At 40.8% G+C, this 26,432-nt stretch overlaps 1 protein-coding gene across 3 annotated transcripts in view; it reads left to right on the top strand.

Annotated features, from left to right (window-relative positions):
- Positions 1–26,432, top strand: part of LOC125465127 (glutamate receptor ionotropic, kainate 3) — a 451,191-nt gene that overhangs the window by 226,357 nt on the left and 198,402 nt on the right. For all 3 annotated transcript variants that reach the window (XM_048558279.2, XM_048558280.2, XM_048558281.1), the window contains one exon: positions 18,825–18,938. In XM_048558279.2, the coding sequence (XP_048414236.1) occupies positions 18,825–18,938 (114 nt within the window). The remainder of the gene's footprint in view (positions 1–18,824; positions 18,939–26,432) is intronic.

Below are 26,432 nucleotides of genomic sequence, written 5' to 3'. Positions count from 1 at the left end.
AAATTTGTTCATAAATGACATTTACAGGCAGCAGAAAACTGCATATAGGAGGAGCTGAAGACAAAAACTATTTCTGGTCAGAGTTTCACATGAGGTGGGTCAGACCTTTTACAAGACAGAGAAGATTCAGTGCTGGAAAATGCAGCAAAAATCACTAGACAAGCAGAATTTTGAAAGCAAAACAGGATGCTCGTCCAAATGAAAGTGAAGCACTATGGAAGAAACTGAGTGAGCTGATTCAGTCCATTAGAAACTGAATCAAGAATACCAGTAAATGCAACACAGAAAGCAAACATAGATTTATAAAAGAAGTTGAAGCCAACCTATTCGAAGTTTAAAAACATTCAGCATGAGCGTCACAAATATGGTAAAGAATCTATTGGAGAAAAAAAATACCGTCTGCAAGGTTAATCAGGCCACATGCTGAATAATTCCAGAACATAAACAATATTCCAAGCAGTGTAGCCACAGCGTGGAGGTGCCGGTGTTGGACTGGGGTGGATAAGGTCAGAAGTCATACTCCTGAAGAAGGAGTGAGGCTTTGAAAACTTATGTTTTCAAATAAACCTGTTGGACTACAACCTGGTATTGTGTGATTTCTGACCTCAAGCAATGTTGAAATCCTGCACTCATGCCTTATTAGTCTTCAATGAGAGATTAGTAATAACAAGGGCAGTTTGACTTAGAGTACATCAGTGAATTTACCAAGTACATTGGGCACTACCAAGTGTCCTCTGAGGGTACAACATTCATTGAGTGGTCAGGAGTTTCAAACTGAAAGCAAGAAATGAGCACCTATTGTATTTCATGTGTGATGCACAGCCAAGAGAAGAATTTGTCACTTCTACCATCATCATTTTTTTCCCATTAAGGTTTTGGAACACTTGAGAATAGCTTTATTCAAGTTCAAAGGCAAGACCTTCACTATTCTCATAGATTACTACTTGCGACGGATTGAGGTAAATCGTCAACACGAAATCACTGTTGTAGCAGTGGTCGAATCACAGAAGAAGTCTTCCCAACACATAGTTTTTTGGACACTGTTATCTCAAACAGCATTCTGCAGTTTGCAAATGAGCAGTTCAATACATTTGCATGTGAATATGATTTTATTCACATCATAAGTTCACCATACTATCCTCAAGTGAAGGGAAAAGCTGAGCAAGGTGTTTGTACAATCGAGACATTATTGAAAATGAACGAAGATGTATGCCTTGCATTATTAAGCTACAGAGCATTCCCACTACAGAATGGTACTGAAGGGGAGGAGATTGGAAGCATGATTTCTATTTCTGGCTCTGAGGCTGCAATTTCAAGTCACTGAGCATAGCCATAAGAGAATGAAAACGCATGAAGAACAAATGAAAACCTAGGCTAGAAATTTTAATAAATCATAGCAAACACCAGATATACTTAAACTACAGCCCAGGGAGAGAATATAGATAAGAGATAAACAGAAAGAAAGACCTTCATAATGAAGACATTGCAACTGAGACCGTATAGGCTGAAAAAGATGAAGCAATATCAAGAGCAAATTACAATGCATTGATATAATTGAACAAGAGACTTTTAGAAATATGGAACTATCTTTGGAAGAGAAAGAAGAGAGCTCTGCAACCCACCCGGGAAAGAAACATTTAGATCCAAGAAATGAAAAATGCAGAGGGTCAAATATTTTAACATGAGACTAGACTAGATCAGAGAGATTGATTGATGCACCACAAAGACTAATACTGATGTCCAGGACTTTGTGTGTAGTGGTAGGAAGGAAAACATTTACACGGGGGAATAAGGTTACCTGTAGGACATTGAGACATCAGCAGAATATATAGGATGACGAATATATCTAATGATGCAATAATAGTGTCAGTAATTATTCGGAGAGATCTGGAAGGATGCAGAATCTTCATCAGCATCCAAGAGAATATGTTCATTTATAATGCTACAAATAAAGGGCTTTCAAAGGAAAGCCACTTGGACTCCACAATCAGAAATTAGGAGACTAATGATAGTTAAACCCCATATCCTCGGGGAAATAGGTGCTGGTTTTCAGTCATGATAAATGGGACGTTTTGGCAGTAGGCAAGGCACCTGGTTGTAAAATCATTTGCCAAATCTAAACGACAATCCTATTGCATGGAAAAACACAATGGTACTTAATAATCTGCAAGTACTGCCACAGGGTTATTGAAATCAGACCCATTTCATTTGTTCCAGTCTCCACTGAATGCTTCATCATCTGTTATTTAATTAGTTAATTTTGAGGAACCCTGCATCCAGCCTAGAGTAGCAAACCAATTGGAGCCATTTGCAATGGTTACACTATCATCTGCATACAACTGTATTCTCAATGTATTCCATGCTCCTTACTTCAGGAGCCAACGTTAAACATTACATGTAACCTCTCTTGATTTGAAACATTAACTATCAAGTATTCAGCTCTAACAGCTTAATGAGTTTTGCCTTTCTAAATTGTACTTTATGATCAAATACTTTGCGCATGAGCAGTTTCACAGAATTATTGCTTTCTCCTTTTTGACATGGCTTAGTGTGACTTCAACAACTTCAATCCTGGAACTCACTTCAATTTCAGGTCCCAGAGACTGAGAATTTTGACACGTTAAAAAATTCTTACATAGAAGCCAAGTAACACAGCATCTGGTTGAAGAAAATATTAATAAAACGCTTCACTTGGACATTTTCACTTTTTTTCCCCCAGCAAGAACTGTAGAAGATTGCCAAGGTTCTCTCCTAATTGTCTGTTATGTCTCAGTTCTTTCTTTAATTATTTTCCGCAATTCACTCTTTCTTTGCATTCTGTGAAATGTTGAAAGATACGTACTTCATGCTACATGGTAGCTGTGGGCTATGGACTTGGGAGAGAAATTGACCAGTAAAACTCTGAAATGTCAGCTGAAACGTGTGCATAAGCCTCTGGGGTAAATTGCACAAGACATCCTAGATATTTTTGATCAACTTCTGCAACGATGTAATTGCACATTTCTAGTGCAGGTGCGACATGAACTCAGGCCTCCTAGTTCACAGATAGGAACAATAAAGTCCACAAGACACTATATTGGTAAAGGATAAGCAAGTGCAATAAACTTTAGACAGGCCATGTTGTCAATTAGCATGCAATGATTTCACACAGAGTTCAAATAAAGCCATCAATTAATAGCTTCAGCTGCAGAAACAACTCTTCACACTTTCAAGAACTAACAGATTTATTGCTGGATTGATCATTTCTGGCTGTTGTTTTGACTCTACCAGTGATTGGTGTTTTCAAAAGTTGTTGAAATTTACAGATTGAGGCACCAAGCAATCAAATACTTGCTTAAGGTTTGACAATATACCAAGCATTCCTATGTGCATGGCATTAGTAATCTCTTGTGTACCATCCTTCAATGTCCTCACGTGAATCCTTGCATCAAAAAGCATTGGCAACCTCACCCTGTGAGAAGTTGGTAGCTGAGGCCATCTTTCCTCTGGCCTAACTACCAACCATTCATACCCAGTGACACATGATGTACAGATCATACCGAGTGTTTCTCTGGGTGAGGTCAAGTATGTGAATGAAAGGCTTGAGTTATGCTTGTATCTTATGTTAGTAGACAAGGTGTGAAGTTAAGTGAAGGAAGCAGATTGTGAGGCTGCTGATGTATTTCTTAGGAAATTACTTCAGGGATGTATTTGTTACTTTACTTTGACCTTAACACCATTCCCTCCACATCAGACCAATGCCATTGACAATTTTATCATGTGGTTTTATGCCCATGTCCAAGAGTTTGGCTCAAGATGGACTAGCTGGAAAAAAATTGATGAGGTCAGGCTTGGGCTACTTTACAGCTCTTTATCACAAATTATTATATACCGTTATTACAAACTAAGACTAAACACCATAAGGCATAATAATCAGATATATGCCAAGTTCTTATCTCATTGTTGCATTATTGAAAGAATATTCCATAATCTGTACTGCTGATTGCTAGTTGGTCTACCCTACGTGCTTCCCTGCATATGTGTTTTTTTTTCCCTTACTATTTAGTCATCTCTGCCCACTGTACTGTATTTATGCCCATTGGACAGCAGCTCCATGAGATCAGCACATGCTTGCTCCAGAGTCCTAAAACCCTTGGCATAACATTGATTTTCCCCCACTGTTTTCTCAACACTTATCTGGAGGGTCAGCCAAGAGACAAGAAATTCTCTCTCTCTCTCTCTCTCTCTCTGAACAAACAATGGCAGTACAACAATGTAGCTTTCCTAATGCACCATTTTTGTTCCTTCCTGCAGAAAAATGAATCATATCCAAGCAGTTTCACCCCTGGCTCCAGCCAGCACAAACCTTGCCTTCAAGCTTTGAAACTTGCCTTTATGTGGTGTAGGTGCACTGCTTACATAGACATGGGGACCCCAGGCTGAGACCTACTGTAGTTCAACAGCACATTCAGTGCTGGACTCCACCTGAGTATTATTAAAATGAGCAGGCAGGATATTTACCCAATGCTTGCACATTATTAGCTTGATGGGCACAGGATAACCAAGCATTTTAATCCTTACAAATTTAGGAACTATCCAATTAGCCCACTAACAATTTGAATTCCTCTCATCTGATGCTTGTGTTAAAAAGCTCAAAGAGAAATTTAGTCAGAGTGCAACAAGCTCATGTGCAGTCTCCGTTAAATGGCAATATCCCTCAAGGCCAATGCAAACTATTAGTTGAATTCCACTTAAATCTTCTTCAATTAAGCTCACATTCTTGGTGCCAAGCAACTTTCTATTCCACTGGTTAACAACTTGAAGTAATAGATTTCTTCAATATCTGGCTGACACAGTAACGAGAGGGAACAAATTTAAAATAATCACGGAAAGAATTAGTTAAAACAATTAGAATGTGAAATTCTCAGCCACAAAACTGGTGTTGAGGCAGAGTCCATAAATTCTTTTAAAAGTGAATTGGGTAATTGTTTGTCAAAGATGAATATTAAAGGCTACAGTATGTGATCAGGAAAGTGGAACTAGACTAGACAGCTCAGGCATAGAAAGAAAGTCAAAGCTTGTTTCTGAGCTGTAACATGCTGTTACTCTGACTCAGAAATACAAAAGCAATTTCTCTTGCAAGTAATATTCTGCTTTATAGCCATATTCAACAGTTCTCTTGTGATTCAGCATACACAATGTTTGCATGTACATTCCACTGAGTTCCTTGCTGACAAATGAGAACCTAATAGCCTTTCGTAATTCTGCTTCACAGAACTAAAAGTTAAACAAAATGCTGAGGATGTTCAAACTCTCAAATAAAATATTTTGACTGTGATTTAGACACTTTGAATGTTTTACTTTTTAAGAAGAAAACTTTAGCCAAGTATATGCAGGTGAGGCAGACGAACAGACACAGAATTCACTTTGTTCTTCAGCTTGATTTTATTAACAAGACATTCCATATTAAGAGCCCCAGCTGAGCATTTACCACAAGCCCACAATACTTACCATCTATCTACCTCCATCTCTGAGAAAAGAGGTTATCTGCAGCAATCTATGTGTTTGAGCTGGGCTGTTGGAATCTCCTTACTCCCTGGTGTAGGGCTGTGTCTCTTCCATGAAGGTGGGTCTCGAAGGTCAGAGAGGATCATCTTCTGTGTCTTCATGGGTTGCTGCATGTTTTCCACCGCAAGTCTTGCTGTGAGTGTCTCCTCAGTGTTCACTGCTTATTCATGAGGGGTTGCCTTCCAGGGGTTTGTATATTTATCCCTTCTCTCACCAGATTTTCCAAAATGTTTTGTGGCCTTTGACCAATAGGGTCATGAGCTGAGTCCAAATCATACAGTGGAGCCACGTTAAAACCGTTCTCCGTTGCCATGCCAGAAGGTGCAGATTGCACAGTTAAGATGTCAGAGCATCTGATTGGCACTTGTACAAGACACAACCCTCAGGCTGGTTGTTACTGGTTCTCCCTGAAGCTCTGTATCCTCTTTGACCTTAGTTTGCATTATTCTCAGCAGCTGATAGCTGCACAATGTTTAGCACCATTTGCAACACCTCGGATACTGAAGCAATCTATGAACAAATGCAAAGAGATCCAGAGAAAGTACAGGCTTGGTCTGACAAGTGCCAAATAATATTTATACCACACAGATATCAGGCAATGACCATCTCCAACAATAGGCAATCTATCCATTGCCCCTTAACATGCAATGATGTTACCATCACTGACTCCCCCCAATATCACCATACTTGGGATTCGTCATTGACCTGAAACTCAACTGGACATACCACATAAACACTGTGGCCACAAGAGGAGGTCAGAATCTTGGAACACGTCAGCAAGGAACTGACTTCCTAACTCCACAAATTCTATCCATCATCCACAAGGCAATGCTCAGTAGCAGCAGTGTGTACTATCTACATGATGCACTGCAGAAATTTACCAACAACCATAAGACAGCACTTTCCAAACCCATGACCATGTCCTCTTGAACAACAAGGGCAGCAAATACATGGGAACACCATGACGCACAAACTAAGTTACTCACCATCCTCACCTGGAAATAGATCACTGTTCTTTCACTGTCATTGGTTCAAAATCCTGTAATTTCCTTCCTAAATAAATTATGCGTCAACACGCAGCTAGTGGATTGCAGCAGTTCGAAAGGCTCACTTACACTACCTTCTCAAGGGCAACTATGGACAGGCAATAAATGTTGCCCAGCCAACAATACCTTCATCCATGAATGAAAATAAAACAGCCATCTCTAACACTTTGCTCCTTCCCATGGTGCCTTTCAGTGCAATTGCGAAAAGTGCTATCCCTGTCCTTTTTCATTCTCTCTTCTCATGATCCAAGACTATTCCTGTTGAAACAGTGAGTTACATGTGTTTATTTCAGTTGATTTTTCAATGTTGTATTCACAGCTTGGATGTGGTCTCCCCCTACACTGGGGAGTCCACGCAGACATTGAATGATCATTTTACAGAACACTTCTACTCACTTTTCAGTTGTTTACCATTATAATTCACCACCTTGCATTCACACTCACCTGCTGCAGAGTCTCTCTGTACTTCAGCAAAAACTCAAATAATAGGCATTCAATTTCTGATTCAAACTTTGCAGCTGTTTGATCTCAACATTGAGTTCAATAGATTTAGTCTAAAACATCTATCACCATTTTAGTGTTTTTACTTACCATGTGGCAGTCTGAAACTTGAGTTTCATTTTATTTTAAGTGTGTTGACGAGATATGTGCATTGATAGCTAGGCCAGCATTCATTGCCTATCCCTTATCGTCTTGGATAAAATGGTAATGAGCAGTCTTCTTGAACCCCTGCAGTCTATTTGATGCAGGTACATCCACAGTTCATTTTGGGAGAGAGTTCAAGGATTTTGACCTAGTAACAGTGAGATATAATTCCAAGTCAAGATTATGTGTAACTTTAGGGGAATGTGTAGAGGGTGGTTTCCCATGTATCAGTTGTCCTGTCCTTATTACACTGCATCTTGTAGATGGTACATACTGCTGCATGTGCTGATGGTGAATAAACTGAAGGTGATTGGTGAGGTGTCAAGAAAGCGCTCAGCTTTGTCATAATGGTGGTCATATTCTTGCGTGTCATTGAAGCTACGTCCGTTTAGACAAATGGAGAATGTTCCATCATCATTGGTGGGCTCTCGCAGATGAGGATGACTTTCTTCCACTGGCAGGGTGAGTCTGAAGGTGGCTATACATTTCCATCACATTCTTGACTAGTACCTTGTGGACAGTGGACAGATACAGGAAATGAATTGCACACAGCAGAATTCCGAGTCTATGTTAGGATCTTGAAGATGTTGTATTTATATAACATTTTCAGTTCAGATTCTGGAAAATGGTAATCCTCAGGGCATTGATATTAGGGGATACAATGACAGCAATGTCATTGAATGTCAAGTGGTGTTAGATTTCCCTTGTTTGAAATAGTTATTTCCTGGCACCTATGTCACTTGAAAATGACTTACAATTTATAAACTGAAGCCAAAATGTTGCCAGGTTTGGCTGCATATGTTACTGTACCTGAAGAGTCACAAATGGTGACGAATATTATTTAATCAACAGCAAAAATTCCCCCTCCTGACCTATTGATGGATGGAAGGTCATAATGAAGTGTCTCAAGATGGTTTGACTGAGGACTCTGTTCTGAGGAGCTCCTACAGTTCTGTTGAAGGTTCACTGGACCTGAAACATTAACTCTGTCTTCTCTCCACAGATGCTGCAAGGCTTCTTGAGATTTTCCATCAATTTCTGATTTTATTCCTGCAGAGATATTCTGGAACTAAGATAACTGACCTGCAATATCCACAAACAGCTTCCTTTGTGCTATTTATGCTCTAACCAGTGGGGAGCCTTCTCTTGATCCCCATTGACTCTATTTTTGTTTCGATTCCTTGATGACATTCCCTGTCAAATAGGGCAGCCACTCTCTGCACACCTCTAGAGTTTTGTTGTTTTGTCCATGATTGGACCTAAGTTGTTAGCGAGTTTTGAGAAGATTTGTAGCTCAAGTTGAGGTTCTGGATGTGAGTTTGCTCGCTGAGCTGGAAGGTTTGTTTTCAGATGTTTCATCACCATTCTAGGTAACATCATCAGTGAGCCTCCGACAAAGCGCTGGTGTTATATCCTAAACAGATAAATAGAAAGCGGGACGTAACACCAGCGCTTTGTCGGAGGCTCACTGATGAAGTTACCTAGAATGGTGATGAAACGTCTGAAAATGAACCTTCCAGCTCAGCGAGCAAACTCACATCCATGACCTAAATTGTAATGAGGTCAGGAGCTGTATGGTCTTGACTGAAACAAATTGAGCTTCAGTAAGTTATTGCTTTCCAAATGCTACATTATAACACTTTTGATGAACAGTTCTGTCACTTTTCTGATGATTGGGAGTTGACAGATGGGATAATAATTGGCCAGATTGGATTTGTCATACTTTTTGTGCAGAGGTCCAAGCTGTGCAATTTTCACATTGTTGGGTAGATACCAGTGTTGTAACTATACTTGAACAACTTGGCTATGCTGCAGCTACCTCCAAAGCATGAGTTCCCCCAATTTATTTTTTTTCGACATGGACCTCAGAGTTCTCTGTGCGGCTGCAACTTCTGAAACAAGAAATCAATGCTGTGATCCATGGGGGCATGCCAATCACAACACACAGAGCATCAGAAAGTCTGTGTGGGTTTCCTCCGGGTGCTCCGGTTTCCTCCCACAGTCCAAAGATGTGCAGGCTAGGTGGATTGGCCATGTTAAATTGCCCATAGTGTTCAGGGGTGTGTGGGGTATAGGGGGATGTGTCTGGGTGGAATTCTTCAAGGGGCGGTGTGGACTTGTTGGGCCGAAGGGCCTGTTTCCACACTGTAGGGAATCTAAAAAAAAAAAAAAAACATGCAGCTATACAGTTTAGAGCTAGCACTGACCTGGACGAGGTCAGAGTTGTTCAATATGCAATTCACACTTACTCTAACCAAAAGCTGTTTCTTTATGACAATAATTACCACTTCATTTGCTTTTTGTTCCATGACATCTTTGTCATTTACTCAATCCTACCCTCTTCACTATCCCAGAATATCTTATTTGCTCTTTCTTTCCCCAACAACCACATCTTTTCCACCTGTGCTTAAGAAGGATCATATTTGATTCAAAACATGAACTAAGTTCCTCTCTCCAGAGATATTGTTCGACCTGCTGAGTACACCCTGCACTCTCGATTTATTTTTCTTCATAGCAGTTTTCAGTAATTATCCTTCGTTCTATCTTCTAGCAGTATTTTCACAATGAATTGATTTAACTGAACATACTAGTGAGTGTGGTCTCCTCAGTGATTCATAAAGTGTCATAATCACTTGGTTTCACTTGGAGACACTCTGCTTGTCTTGACTATTATTACCATATTTATGAACACACTTTCAATAATAACCAAACAAATTTCCTATGCTACTTTAACTTTTACAAATCTTTTCCCTTGTGATCATTTGTATTCTTTTGTCAGAACAATCCACTACTTTGGGCACGCCATTACTCATAGACATAGACATTAATTGCGCTCATAGACATTAGCAAAGTTCAGCCACATTATTGACATTCATAGTTCAGGTCAGTTGTGTAGCTATAATATGTAGCTAAAAGCCTGTACTGGGGTTTGTGCACCCAGACATCCAAATAAGGCCCGTAAAACTATTCAAGTATCATTGTGGCCAGAAATATTTTTATAGCAAATAATGTTGAATTTTCAGTATCCATAGAAAACAGGTCCCGGAACAGCATGTGCAGTCAGCAATTCACCAATGCTGTTGTGACAGTCGGGCTTAGAAAAACCTGCTAAAAATAAAATGTTACGTCATTTGTTTTTAAAAGAGCAATGCTCTCATTTTTAAGCCACTGAGTCCTTCAAACAACAGCAGTTGACATCAGGCAATCGCACTATTTGTGTCATGCACGTTATTTCTATTACCTGATTGTATCAATTATTTTGTCAATTAATCATTACACTGCGTATATGTGACTATTCCTCCCACCATTTTTTAAACCAGATAGTAGTATTCCTGTTAGCAGACTGATTCCTATAAACAAAAAAATTTATGCATTCCTCATCAAATATTCACATGCTTGTTTTCAATGGAAAATCCCTTTAGTTGAAACATCAAGAATTCTTTGCCTGGGAAGTTAATACCAAATTAAAATTAATAACTGTTTCAATGAAGTTTTCTTTTGACTCAAGAATGTCTGAAATGTTGACCATTTTTAGTTCACTTAAGTCCAACATATATTTAGGTCCCTGCTGATACGTATAATTGTGCTTACATATAAAACATCAAATAACTGAATTTCAAAGAACTCCGAAACTTAGAATTTAAAAATAAAATTCACTTAGAGAACAGTCTTTTTTCTTCCACAGTCAGTTGTAGTTGGCACTGTGGGTTTTGTCATGTAGTTTGATGTATGGAATCAATCAGGTTCCTTTAATCTAATTTCATATCTCTAAACATGCATTTTTTACAGGGCTACAATGGTTTGGGGCCCATGTTTACACTATATAGTGCAGTTGTCTCGAAGGAGGCGTTATATTGGTGGAATGCCTGACTCTACCCATAAACCATTATAAAAGGACAACACTGCAGGGCATTCCTCAGGGTAGTATCTTCAGCTTTATCAATGACCTTACCACTGTTATAAGGTCAGAAGTGAGGCTGTTCAATGTTGATAACACAGTGGTCTCTAATATTCGCCTTGCTTTAGATAACACAGCAGCTCATTCCCACATGCAGCAAGACCTGGACAGATTTCAAACTTGAGCTGACAAGTACTGAGTAACATCTACATCATATAAACAATAGGCAGTGAACATGTTCAACACTGCACACTGTGTGGGTTTTCTTCGGGTGCTCTGGTTTCCTCCCACAGTCCAAAGATGTGCACATTAGGTGGATTGGCCAGTGATAATGGGAACTGCAGATGCTAGAGAATCCAAGATAACAAAGTGTGGAGCTGGATGAACACAGCAGGCCAAGCAGCATCTCAGGAGCACAAAAGCTGATGTTTTGGGCCTCGACCCTTCATCAGAAAAGGGGGATGGGGAGAGGGAACTGGAATAAATAGGGAGAGAGGGGGAGGCGAACCGAAGATGGAGAGAAAACAAGATAGGTAGAGAGGAGAGTATAGGTGAGGAGGTAGGGAGGGGATAGGTCAGTCCAGGGAAGATGGACAGGCCAAGGAGGCGGGATGAGGTGGTAGGTAGGAAATGGAGGTGCGGCTTGATGTGGGAGGAAGGGATGGGTGAGAGGAAGAACAGGTTAGGGAAGCAGAGACAGGCTGGGCTGGTTTTGGGATGCAGTGGGTGGAGGGGAAGAGCTGGGCTGGTTGTGTGATGCAGTGGAGGGAGGGGACGAGCTGAGGTGGTTTTGGGATGCAGTGGGGGAAGTGGAGATTTTGAAGCTTGTGAAGTCCACATTGATACCATTCGGCTGCAGGGTTCCCAAGCGGAATATGAGTTGCTGTTCTTGCAACCTTCAGGTGGCATCATTGTGGCACTGCAGGGGGCCCATGATGGACATGTCGTCTGAGGAATGGGACGGGGAGTTGAAATGGTTCGCGGCTGGCAGGTGCAGTTGTTTGTTGTGAACCGAGCGGAGGTGTTCTGCAAAGTGGTCCCCAAGCCTCCGCTTGGTTTCCCCAATGTAGAGGAAGCCACACCGGGTACAATGGATACAATATACCACATTGGCAGATGTGCAGGTGAACGTCTGCTTGATATGGAAGGTCATCTTGGGGCCTGGGATAGGGGTGAGGGAGGAGGTGTGGCGGGCAAGTGTCGCACTTCCTGCAGTTGCAGGGGAAGGTGCCGAGTGTGGTGGGGTTGGAGGGGAATGTGGAGTGGACAAGGGAGTCGCGGAGAGAGTGGTCTCTCCAGAAGGCCGGCAAGGGTGGGGATGGAAAAATGTCTTGGGTGGTGGGGTCGGATTGTAGATGGCGGAAGTGTTGGAGGATGATATGTTGTATCTGGAGGTTGGTGGGGTGGTATGTGAGAACGAGGGGGATCCTCTGGGGGCGGTTGTGGTGGGGGCGGGGTGTGAGGGATGTGTTGCGGGAAATGCGGGAGACACGGTCAAGGGCGTTCTCGACCACTGCGGGGGGAAAATTGCGGTCCTTGAAGAACGTGGACATCTGGGATATGCGGGAGTGGAATGCCTCATCGTGGGAGCAGATGCGGCGGAGGCAGAGGAAATGGGAATAGGGGATGAAATTTTTGCAGAGGGTGGGTGGGAGGAGGTGTATTCTAGGTAGCTGTGGGAGTCAGTGGTCTTGAAATGGACATCAGTTTCTAGCTGTTTACCTGAGATGGAGACTGAGAGGTCCAGGAAGGTGAGGGATGTGTTGGAGATGGCCCAGGTGAACTTGAGGTTGGGGTGGAAGGTGTTGGTGAAGTGGATGAACTGTTCGAGCTCCTCTGGGGAGCAAGAGGCGGCGCCGATACAGTCATCGATGTAACGAAAGATGGGGTGGGGTTTGGGGCTTGTGTAGGTGCGGAAGAGGGACAGTTCCACGTAACCTACAAAGAGGCAGGCATAGCTTGGGCCCATGCAGGTATCCAGGGCCACCCACTTTGTCTGTAGGAAGTTGGATTGGCCATGCTAAATTGCTCATAGTGTTCAGGGATGTGTAGATTAGGGGAGGGTGGGATGTTCTGAGAGTTGGTATGGACCTGTTGTGCCAAAAGGCCTCTTTCCACACTGTAGGGATTCTGTGAAAAATAGTTCTAATCACTTCCATTGACGCTCAATAATACAAACACCTCAAATCCTCTTCCGGGAATAAAGATCACCATTTTCTACAAACTTAATAGAACTATCCATTTAAATATTTTGGCTACAAGTGCAGGCTAGTGTTCTGGAACATCTCACCATCTACACCCCCAAAGTCTGTCCACCATCTGCAAGGTACCTGTTAGGATTGAGGTGAAATACTCTCATGACCTGCTCCAGTGCAGATCCATCAACTCTTGAGAAACTTGATGCCTTCCAAACCAAATATGCCTTCCTGTTTGGCACCCCATTCACCAGTTTAACATTTTCACTCTCCACCAAGGTGCAGTGTGCCAATGTTGCATGCCTAGCAAGATGCACTTCAAAAACTTGCCAAGATTTTCTCAAGAGTACCTTTCAAACCCATGAAATCTACCACTTGGAAGACAGGTCAATCATCTTGAGTTACAAAAATACATCACTGCTGCTTGTTGCTACATCAAAATTTTGGTAATCCCTCACCATAATCACTAAAGGTATGGTTTCACACTAAGGCAGGTCAAACAGATGGCTCCCCATCACTTTCTCAAGGGTATTAGGGATGTGGATAATAAATGCTGCAATTGCCAAAAATGCTCACATTCTATGAAAGAGTACAAAATATTTTGAGATTGAATGCCTTATTAAACAATTTGTGATTTATGTCGTGTTAAACATCATAGGAAACTTTGTTGGTTATAGTTTAGTGTGTACAGTCTTGCACAAAAAGTCATAAAAAAATGAGGAGCAGGACAAGTTTATTTATTAACGGATGCTATGCATTAATACAAGTGTACAGCTTAAAATAGATTATGCAAAGCATTAGCCTTTGTCATGGAGAGGAAGTTGCACTTCTACTGAAGTTCTTTCAGTTGGGAATCCCAGACATCAGCAGTTACTTTACTAAATCTAGCTCTCTTCCACCAAAACCCACCCGCCCTACCCCGGGAGAATTGAAGTCCCACTATTTCATGCATTTATGATTCTTTACTAGTTAAGGTGTTGGATACAATGTTATAAATGCTGAATGAAAGTCCTAGACCACAGATCTTCTAAAGGGCAAATAGTGCAAACACCAATGTAAAAAATGACTCCAACTTTTCTTTCTGCTTGCTAAGCTCATCTGTAGTCAGGAATATGACAGAGTCACTTTAGATAGTACATGAACATTTTCAAAGCAACATCACTCAAGGTTACATTGGACATAATTGTGGTAGAACTTAATTTTTAAATTACATTCTTATTTTCCAATGTAACTCCAATCAAGAAGACATTTGCTAAGTAAGGTTCCACACATATTGCTTCTCTTTTGATATTCAGCCAAATAATCATCGTTTATTAGTCAGGGTCAAGCTGACGTGATTTTCAGAGTAAACAAGGAACAAATTGAAGAGGAAACACTTGGCAATTTTCTGTAACATTGGAAATCAGAAACAAACTATACTGGGTAATTTGTGCATCGAACTGGATCCTCTGTTGTGTCAGCGTAATTTGATAAGGTGCAAAAAATGGAATATAACATTGAGAATAACTTTACTCTCAGCATTCCGGGGATTATGTGTTCTTTGATTTCTCAACCATAAATGTTTCTTCACATAAAAGTACAAAAGAATTTTAACAACAGTATTACGCTCTTTCACATTGCAGTCCTCTCATCCACTTACATATCTAATATCTCAAATATTTTCTTCCTATTGTAATGCATTATCTTATTCTTTGGATCATCTTGCACTGCCCAATTCACAAATCTAATTTTATTTGTGGACAAATTATACCTGATTTCCCTTTTTCATTCCCTGTTCATGATCTCTGGAACACCAGCCCTCCATTACAGTGGATAGTTAGTGCGGATCAATTCCTGTCAATTTTCTTCATACATTCCTGAAGTTTTCAGTTAAAGCGCAGTGAGATAGTTGATTTTTGAATGAAAAAACTCAACCATCACCTAATATTCTTTCCTCATTATCACATTCCCCATTCTCCAGAATCTTCGTTGTTGCTTAACTCTACCAGCTAAGATGCAATTATATCTTTCCTGACATTAACTGAATAGAACACAATAATCAAAATGATATTTGATCAATTTTGGAGACAGTAATAATGCGTTCTCTTTTTGATCTGTGTTGTATTGACTTTGAACGTAACTTTGTTGTGGGCCTGTTTCACATAGATTCATCTGAATTAAACCTGATCTCTTTCTTGATCTATAAGTACTTCATGAAACTGTTGCTTCAAAATCTAGTTCAGAATGAGGAAAAAAGGACAAAAGGAAGAAAGTAGAAATGATGTGACATCAACAACCTTGCAGAATGTGCGTCTCATTGACAAATTAATTTCAACATGGGCAAATGTGAACTGTTATGTTTATGGTAGGCAGAATAAGGAAGACACACACTGTTTGAAAATAAGAGGGGGACTTTAGTCACAAATAATAGCTGGGTTGGATATATTAATATTTTGAAAGTATTAAAATCCACTTCAGTCTGCACACTTCTATTTTCAATCAGTATGTACGAAGGATTGTGCCATTAGTATGCTCTGTGGTTTAAATAATACAATATTGCTCAACTTAACCTTGCTAACTTGCATTTCCTAGGTCTTAGGAAACCCAGCATCTAAAGAAAGGCAGGGATTTCTGCATGGAAAGGGCTAGTAGGTTCACCATTTTGTTTGTAGGTAAAGTGAAGCCCAAGCTTAACTTTAATGATGGCTCCACATGGAACCAACACCCACAATCCGAATATCTCCCACCTGATTGACCTACCTAAGATTAGGGATCTGATCCATTCAGACCGGTGGAAATAAACAGAGGCGGGACACCAAATGTTCACCAAACTAATTCTTCAGAAAGAGAGACTGTTCTGTAAAGATCACATAGGCTGAGCCTATATTTTCCAGAGCTTAGATGAATGAGAGGCTTGCCTAAGCTTCTCTTAATGTATAAAGATATTTGTTGATATCTATGTTGTAATATTGCAATTATCTCAGAAAGGAACTATACCAATAAATCAACCAGATGACATTAAGACATAAGAGGTCTTCTTGTAAGGGTCTTTATTTACTCTTTCTTCATCCAGTCAATAGTTAAGTAAGTGGACAGTCAGCCTGCTAGTTAACCAGTTAACTATGTGCTCAACATAATCATAATCTACATTTTCATATAACCCAGTCTGCATATACAAGTCTGAGATATCATAGTCAGTACATTAATAGTCATTGATAAAATTCCAGATATCTGATTCAACATGAACTGGACTCTCTGTGGCAAGTGTTTCATGGCTTAATAAATAGAAGCCCATAAACATATACAAACACTCACATTCCTCATCCTGACCATTATGATTGCACCACCTGAGCCGGTATCTTCATGAAGTGGGAGCACAAACCTAATAATTTTCACCATTTCCTGCAATCCATCTCAAGGTTGAAAATCTGTCCACTTGTGCTTTAAATATAATTTTCTATCTAAAGTTCAAATTCATTACAAGGTTCCTGTTATTAAGTCTGGGAAATCACAATGACTTGTAATATTTGTAAGTGTGATATTAGGAGGAGTGACCCATGTGTTCTCTTACCAAAATATCCTGTGAAGGGATTCCTCCACAAATTTTGGCAAGCTCCCTGTAAAATCTTGCAGATCATCAAGGACTCCCCAAAATCCACAAAACTAGTTGGACAGAGATTTTCAATAACTGAAAGGAAAACAGAAATTGAGAAACAAACACATAGCACAGAATGTAGCCATTCTGCTAATTGTGATTATCAGATCTCATTCCTGGAGGAAGTCAAAATGAATTGCGTTGCCTCAGCCATCCCATATGGCAATCTCCCATTCTTCACCAGTTCTTTATAAATTGCTCTCGTCATTCTAAGTGATATTTTGAAATTGATAATCTTTCATCATTAACTCACCAAAGTAATGAGTGACACATATCTAATCTACCAAAATTCCTCATCACCTTAGAGACATCTGGTACACCACTTCTTAGTCTTCCAAATACCTCAACTTTCCCCTCAGAACTGGTATCTTTCTGAGGAATCTCTCTTCCGTTGCATGGAATTGCACGGAAGGCTGAACACAGTAACAGGCTATTCAAACAAACCAGCCCAAGCTGGTGTTTATGCTCCTCTGATACAGCCTTCCATCATTCCTCCAATTTTGTCAACATTACTTTTTGTCAATTTACTTTTCCTTTATTTGCATGTCCAGTTATCTGTTAAGCACACCTATGCTATTTTCTTCATCTGCTTCCTGAGGTAGCGAGTACCCCATTTTTACCACTTTCTGCTTCTGAATTTCCTTTTAGATTTATCATAGCTATCTTTTATTGATGGCTTCTAGTTTACTTTTCCTCGCATTTCCGTTTCAATGGCTTTCTAGGTTTCAATGTCCTTTTTAATAATGAGATGCCCAAGATTGCAGACAATGCTTTTAACTGTGGCCTGGAAGCAACAGAATTAATTTTACTTACAAGTCAGCAAATGCAGGGAAGTAAAAAGGAATATAGAATTCTTGAGATACTGTCAAGTCTGAGAAGCTCCTGGGATTGCTTTGTGGATTTTTAAACTGCATTACTTTAATTCACTGTCAGTGGATAACCACAGATGACTGACAAAAGATCAATCATCCATCTCTATGAATTTCATTAGTATTATTCACTATGATAACTCTTCAAAAACATACGCTTCTGATTAGAAAAAGAGTCTCACAAAAATAGCAAATGAGAATGTATAAAATCAGTTATCCAATTCTTGCTGAATTAATAACATCATAAACAGTCCTGTAGCCGATAAGACTATTGCTTTTGTCAGCCATTGTGCAGTGAACTAAGCTGATGAAAAATATTTCGTGATTAACTGGCCAGACTGTTCAGTGTCTGTATATAACACTGTTAGTGTGTATCCCTTTTGTAGAAGTTCCTGTGATTAGCACACGGCCATGAGTTGACACCTCAATAAATTTTGATACAGAAGGATAACATATCCTTAGGAGAGATAGTGCACCATAGACAAAGACCTTAACCAAAACCCTGTCATCAATATACGTGCTGTGACTCAATTCATTGAACCAGAAATTTGGTAAATGATCTCTGAAAACTCAAGTTCTTAATACAAACTGCACCAACCACATCTATGATTACTTGAAAAAACCTTTGTCAGCCTATTTAAATGAATGTCAATGCTTTATTTTTAAACATGCTAACATGTCAGCTGCAGATCTTTCAAGCTAGCTGTAGAAGTGTACTTTTAATAATGTACAACTGGTAATATAGTTGGAGTCCAAAGGGTCACACTGTGTTATAGTTGGACATTAATTAATAATAAGTCTCCTACTTTCTCTATAACTCCTCATAAATGGACATTTAAATAAAGCAACACCTCTTTTGGGAGCCTTGAGACCCTTGTGCTATAAAGGCATCTTTGGTATATTGAATCACACTGTATTACAGCTACTGAATGCAATGTTATGTGACTGCATCTGATGATTTAACAAAAATTGTTGTCTCTTGTCACACAGGTTGGGACTTGGGACACAATGAATGGTTTAAATGTCACAGAGATTTCGAGGGGAAGAGTATCCAACATAACAGACTCTTTGACAAATCGGTCGCTGATTGTGACAACAGTACTGGTAGGTGATTTTGCTAGATTCTCTTTTCTTCTGTAAAGTAGTTAGTCTAAAACAGAGTTCTGTAGATTTTGGCACAGAGACCCAGGCTATGGATCAAAATTAAGTACTGGGTTGCAACATCTTAACCTTCAAGATCCAAATCCTAACTTGTTTCAAGCTTTTTATCTGTTAAACTTGCTAATACATAGCACAGAATCTAATAGGGACCTGGATGATGTGGCTATGGTGTGAAATCTCATGAAATGTCTAGTGAGGCCTATCTCACTGTCGGAAGCAATTTTCTGCATCTTTTAAATGAATCCAGCATCGAGGTGAGATTCTCGCTGGACAACAGCGAATGTTCAGGGGATTATTGCTTGTTTATAGCAGCTTGAGCTTCATTAATGTGCAGGCTTCTATCCTCCCATCCTACCCTGAAGAAACTAGAGGCCAACAATTCTCCACATGGAAATCAGAGCAGGTAGCTGGCGACTTCAGCTTGCCTCTTGTTCCAGACTGGGTATCAATATCTCAGAGCATGCATCATGGGCATCAGCTATACACATCCCACATCAATGCACATTGACATCTGATACGTGCCAGCCTTTAAGAATCTCCATGACACATCTCCTGTCCACTTAAAAGTGTTTCTGCACTGCAATGCTGCATTTCACATGCAACAGCAATTGTTCCTGTAACAGTGAAGCAAGTACACTTTGAGCTCAGGAGCACACACCCAGCTCAAGGACTTAACCAGACTGCATCTTTCCGATGTTCAATTGCTCTCTTAATGCTCATTCACTTTGATTCTATATGGATCCTCACAGAAAACTGGACATACATTGCCTTTTTCTGATGAAGGGTCCAGGCCCGAAACGTCAGCTTTTGTGCTCCTCTGATGCTGCTTGGCCTGCTGTGTTCATCCAGCTCCACACTTTGTTATCTTACATTGCCTTGCTTTCTCTTTCCAAGACTTAGCTGTCAGTCAGAGATACTAGGTTTAAAATATTTCTCTATTGCCATGCTATTTAGTGCAGACACAAAGCCAGGAAGCTTGTCATGGTTGTTAGCAGGCTTCAGTCAAATCAAAAGAGATGTGTTTATCTGAGATAAGTAGAGTCATAAAAGTGATCTCCAATAAGACCATAACATGTTGGAGTAGAAGTAGGCTATTCAATCCATTGAGCCTGGTCTGCCATTCTCTGATATTATGGCTCATCTGATAACTTTCAGCTCCACTTTCTTGTCTTATCCCATAGCCATCAATTACCTCACTGATTAAAAATCTGTCTGTATCAGCCTTGAATGTACTTAACAACCCAGGCTAGACATCTCTGTGGTAAAGAATACACTAGATTGGGACAGCACAATGGCTTAGTGGTTATGCTGCCTCACAGTGCCAGGAACCCAGTATCTATTCCATGCTTGGGTGACTGTCTGTGTGGAGTTTGCATGTTCTTTGTGTACCTGTGTATTTCTTCCGGGTGCTCTGGTTTTCTCCCTTAGACCAAGATAGATTGACCATGCTAAATTGTCCTTAGTGTCTAGGAATGTGCAAGCTAGGTGGACGAGCAATGGAAAATGCAGGAGAACAGGGACAAGGTGGTCTGGATGTAATGCTCTTCAGAGTGTTGCTGTGGAGTCAATGGGCTGAATGGCCTGCTTCCAAGATGTAGGGATTCTATTACTGTCTTCTGGGAGAAAGAAAAAGGTCCCCCTCCTCTCCATCTTAAATAAGTGGTCCTTTATTTTGAGATTGGAGTGGAAGCACAGTCTGTGATTTGTTTTAAAGCAATTGTGATTCTTGATGAGCAGTGGGGTGAAAGATCACTGGAGGTATGCTGGAATGTGGAGTGACCAGATCAGAAGGACTTGGGCAGGCCAGAAAATTAGCAAAGAATTGGCAAATGGGAAATAATGTTAGAATGTGTGAGATTTTGCACTTTGGTAGGAAGAATAGGGATGTAGATTATTTTCTAAATGTGGACAGGCTTTGGAAATTTGAAAAAACAAAGGAACTCAAGAGTCCTAGTTCAGGACTCTCTTAACATACAGGTTCAGTTGGAAGTTAGAAAGGCAAGTGCAATGTTAGCATCCACTTTGAGAGGGCTACAATACAAGAGTAGGGATTTACTGCTGAGGCTGTATAAGATTCTGGTCAGACTGCATTTGAAATATTGTGGCTGTTCTGTGCCCTGTGTCTCAGGAAGAATGTGCTGGCCTTGGAGGGCACCCAGAGGAGCTTTTTCATTATTCTTTTGCAGAACGAGGGCATCAGTGTCTAGGCCAGCCCTTATTGCCCATTCCAGAGGGCAATTAAAAATCAGCCACGTTGCTGTGAGTCTGGAATCACACAATGGCCAGACCAGGTAAGGGTGGCAGTGTCCTTCCCTAGAGAGTATTAGTGATCCAGGTGTGTTTTTCCCCAACAGTCAACAATGGTCATCAGACTCTTAATTCCAGGTTTTTTTTTCATATTGAAGTCAAAGTCCACTATCTGTTATGGCAGGACATAGACCCATTTCCCCCAAACGTAACCTGTGTTGCTGGATAATACCACTAGGCCATCACCTCCCCCAGACACAAAGACTGAAGAACTTGTCTAATGAACAGGCGTTGAGGACTATCAGTTTGTACTCATTGGAGTTCAGAAGGATGAGGGGGCATCTGATCGAAACTTCCAGGATACAGAGAGGTCTGGATAGAGGAGACGTGGAGAAAATGTTTTCGCTAGTAGGTGAGACCAAGATTGATGACACAGCCTCAAGTGAAAATATAACCCTTTAGAACTGAGATGAGGAGTAATATCTTCAGCCAGAGGAGGGGGGTGAATCTGTGGGACTCATTGCCTCAGAGTGCTGTGGATGCCAAGTCATTCAGTGTCTTTTAGACAGAGTTGGAAAGGCTCATTATTCTTAAGCGGATCAAGGCTTTCTGGGAGAAGACATTTGAATGCAGCTGAGAAACTCATTAGCCACAGTTGAAAGGCTGGGGCAGGCTTGATGGGCCAAATAGCCTTATTCTACTCCATTTTTAATAGCCTTATCAGCCGTAATCTTACTGAATGGCTGCGTGGGCACGTGGGGTCATGTGGCTTATCCCTGCTCCTAATTTACATGTTCACATATTTTCATGTTCTCTTCCTGAACAACAGATTTGAAAATTTGAAGTTAGATTTGAGCAGCTGTAATGATTCCCTGTTGCAAATAGTGGATTCACCTGGTCTCTGGTTTGGGACTGAGAGGAGTTTCTAGTTTTTCATTAGCTCTGTGGCAACACTGTCAGTTTGCCTATACTTTCAAAATAACAAAGATTGTTTTCTGAAAGGCTTTCTCTTTGTGCTCCCTTTGGCTGAGAATGCTCTTTCTGAGGATACTTCTTAGAGACCTTCCTGTGGAGCTCTACAAAATGATGTCATTCAACTTGTTTGAGCAGAATGGCTGCTATGTAAACCTTGATGAATTATTGTTCCACAAAGTAAGTCAAATATGTTGGAAGTCCCTATGGCCTGCTTCCAATCACCTACTTTCTCAGAGACTTTGGGTTCTCACATTATGATGTCCAATTGTTATTTGAATTCTAAAGTCCATTCTTTTTTTTGCTTTAAGATGAGAAAATGCTTCAGTCTGCTAGTTTTGTTCTGTGGTGAATTAATGACCATGTTGTAATCTTTGTGAGTTATGTAGCAGGATTTTGTGTGCATTTTTACAGACAGGTTAGCCTTCTTTACAAAATGTATAATGTGACAGACATTCGTAACAACAGAAAGAGACCATTTAGCTCATTGTAATGTTTTGAAACAATTATTTAATTCTGGTGCCCTGACTTTGTTTCGTACTCTTTCTTCTTGTTTTCAACTGTTTATTTACTTTCCTTTGAAAAAGCTGTTGATAATACATCTGTCAAAGAATGTGTTAGGACATTTCAGCCTCTGCATGAAATGTCTCCTGATTTCCTTTCATTCTTTTACCATTATATCAAACTTATGACCTCCCATTACCAATTGACCAATCAGAAGAAACTTAGTTTTTCCTGATTTATTTCTCAAAATCATTCATCACTTTCAATACCTCAATAAAATATCCTGTGTGCCTTTCTTTTGTAATCATAAAAGCTCCAGTTCTTTCATCTCTCTTGTTGTCTAAAGTCTTTTATCTCTGGTAATCTTAGTGAATAACTTGTGCATTCTTTCTGTGGCTTTGCATTCTCCCTGCATTATTCTAAGTGTAATCCGTTGATCTTCTTTGTGTCACATGTTTTAAAGTTTTACTAGTTGGTGGACTTGTTAATCTCTTTTTATTCCTTGCCATCTCTCCAGATTTTGCCAGATAAAATTTCGGCTGACTTCGCTTTAGCTTATCTACCAAGCTGGTTAAGTCTTACAGAAAACATTGGCAATGCTGTCCACAGTTAGCAAAGCACCTGATGTTGTTCCTTCTGTAACGGTTGCTATTGTGGGCTGAATTTTATGTTTATCAGGCTCAGTGACAGTCACATTTTTTTTTGCAGCGATTCTTGTGCTGAAGCTGATTGAGATTTCTTGCTGATTCTTACCAATCTCACCACATTAATTAGCATTTCAACCCTTATGATAAGCATTGCATCTGATTTCACTCCACATTACCACATTCCCACCGCAATTCGTCATTCACTGGAGTTCTCAATATTGACTGGCAACTCTGGCACCAGCACTCTCGTTAAAAACTTGCTATGTACCTGGACAAGTGCCAACAGTCCAGTGCTGCCCTGCATGGCTTCAGATATTTGCCACAGACCTGGCTGACTGGAAAAAGCTGGTACCTCACTTTGTGGTCAGGATCCTGGAACTCCTAATGGATGACTTCCTCTTCCCATAGGACCAGCCAAGAAGACTGACATTAGGACCACGTCAGCCTGGTCAGAATTTGTCACCTATGTAAGACCATACTCAGCTGTCTGGGGGAATGCCCAGCAATGTAGGAAGAAGATCAATGACCTTCTCCATTCCACCAGCAAAGGTGGGCCACCATCTTCTTTCCAGTAACTCTGATTCACTCTATGCCCACCACTTGACCTCACTCCCATTAAGGTTTGTCCTCTAGTACTATCACTGATCAATGCAACATTTTGCATGCTCACCCTGACCTGCCTCAACATGCCACACAACTAACTCTGCCTGTCCACTGTGCAGTCTAGTAACTTGTTTGGACCATCTGCACCAACATTTAAAGATGTATCTGCCTCTCTGTCATTCTGGGAGCAAAACAGCCCACAATAGGATAACAATATGTTGTCCATTATTAGTCTCCTCTGCCTACTGGAGGTTACCCTGACTTATGGAGTGCAGACTATCCCCTCTGACTGGAATGAGGTCTTCTGACAACTTTTGCAAGTTTCTTTGCCTTATCTTTGTGCTAAATGGTATCTATGGATGAAGGCCAATGAACATACATGTACTGCAAAGCAAACGAATGCCAGGCAGGGATATTGCGGGCATCTAGTTGGTTCAGAGTGTGTAAGTGCTATGACAATGAGTGAAGAGTCCAGAGAAGTTACTTGGCCCAGTCCATAATCTGGGTATATGCCCCTGAGGCCAAGGTGTCCTTGTTGCCACCTACTGATCGCTGCTGGTGTCATTAAACACACACTCAGCAAGTAACTCATCATCATTCTTAGAGCTTTAGCCATGCTTCCTTAACTAGTTGTCCACTGAAACCTGCAATCTTTGATGTTTGCCACACAAACAGCTTCCAAAATGATTAAACTAAGAGCAAGTTCTCCATTTTGAGATGTCCTTTAAGGGATCAGAGATGTGCCTTGAAGGTTCATAGATGCTGAGACATGTCAGATGCCAGTGTTCATGGAGTGTTGCCTGAGATGTTAGTGCCCTGTCTCTAATATGAATGCTTTTAGGACCAAACAGCATGTTGAATCTTTCATGGACTCGCTTGGGTTTCCATGTCAAATTTCCTCATTGACTAGCTTAGTAAGATCACAGGCTGTAGCAAGTTGAACTGTTAACAAGGACTTGTCCTCTATTTCAACCTTTCCTATCCACGTACCGATCCAACTGTCTTTTAAATGTTGCAATTAAATGCAAATGGAGGCTGATTCCATATACGTACCACCAGGGGACAGTGTAGGACAAAGGTTGATATATCTAAGCTGTAGGCTAGCACTGACCATTGAAGGAAGATTAGCATTCTAAGAAGATGTGATGTCTCATGGTATTATTGCTAGACTTGGGTTCAAATCCCACAATGGCAGATGGTAGAATCTGAATTCACTCTTTAAAAAATCTGGAATTAAGAATCCAATAATGACTGTGAATCAGTCATTGGGGCGACACGGTGGCTCAGTGGTTAGCACTGCAGCCTCACAGCACCAGGGACCCAGGTTCGATTCCAGCTTCGGGCGACTGTCTGTGTGGAGTTTGCCCATTCTCTCTGTGTCTGCGTGGGTTTCCTTGGGGTGCTCCGGTTTCCTCCCACAGTCCAAAGATGTGAAGGTTAGGTGGATTGGCCATGCTAAATTGCCTGTGGTGTTCAGGGGTGTGTGGGATATGGGGAGATGGGTCTGGGTGGGATGCCCCAAGGGGCGCTGTGGACTTGTTGGCCAAAGGGCCTGTTTCCACACTGTAGGGAATCTAATCTAATCGATTGTCAATTGTCGGGAAAAACTCATCTGGTTCATTAATGACCTTTAGGGAAGGAAACTACCATCCTTACCTGGTCTGGCCTACATGTAACTCTAGACCCACAGCAATGCGGTTGACTTTTAACTGCCCTCTGGGCAATTAGGGATGGGCAATAATGCTGCCTGGCCAGCTATACCCTCTTCCTGTTAATGAATTGAAAAAATCTCCTTTCGACAGCATTCTAAGAAGGAATGAAGCTAAGGATGGGTAAGCTGTGAAGCTGGGTTGCTAATTTGCAATACAAATGTGCACTTGTATATGCAATAAAGTGTCAGCTTCATTGTGCTTCTGAAGTGCTCATAGAAGAAGCATTTCTTTTTGGTTCCTCTCTCACTATATGCACAGTAAAGGGCAACTTCTAGCTGGCAGTGCTTGACCTTGTGTATAGCTGGGTTTTAACAATAGCACTGGCAATGGAAATCCCAGAAGTCCTCCCGTATTCATGAAGTTGGTAGGAAGAATAGAGGCATACATTCTTTTCTAAATGGGGTAAGACTTTCGAAATCTGAAGCAGAAAAATGCTTGTGATCAAGATTCACTGCAAGTTAACATGCGGATTCGTTGGCCATTAGGAAGGCTAATACAGCATTAGCATTGATATCAAGAGGGCTAGAATGAAGGAGCAGAGAAGTACTGCTGGTCAGACTACATTTGGAATATTATGAACTGTTTTGGGCTATATATCGAAGGAAGGATGTGGTGATATTGGAGTCGGTCCAGAGGAGGCTCACAAGAATGTTCCCAGGGATGGAGGGCTTGTCGTATCAAGAATGGTTGAGGATTCTGGGTCTGTACTTAATGGAGTTTAGAAGGATGAGGTGAGATCTCATTGAAATGTA

Source organism: Stegostoma tigrinum, chromosome 24, assembly GCF_030684315.1.
Source record: "Stegostoma tigrinum isolate sSteTig4 chromosome 24, sSteTig4.hap1, whole genome shotgun sequence".
Lineage (NCBI taxonomy): Eukaryota > Metazoa > Chordata > Chondrichthyes > Orectolobiformes > Stegostomatidae > Stegostoma > Stegostoma tigrinum.
This window is presented reverse-complemented; position numbering and strand designations above follow the sequence as displayed.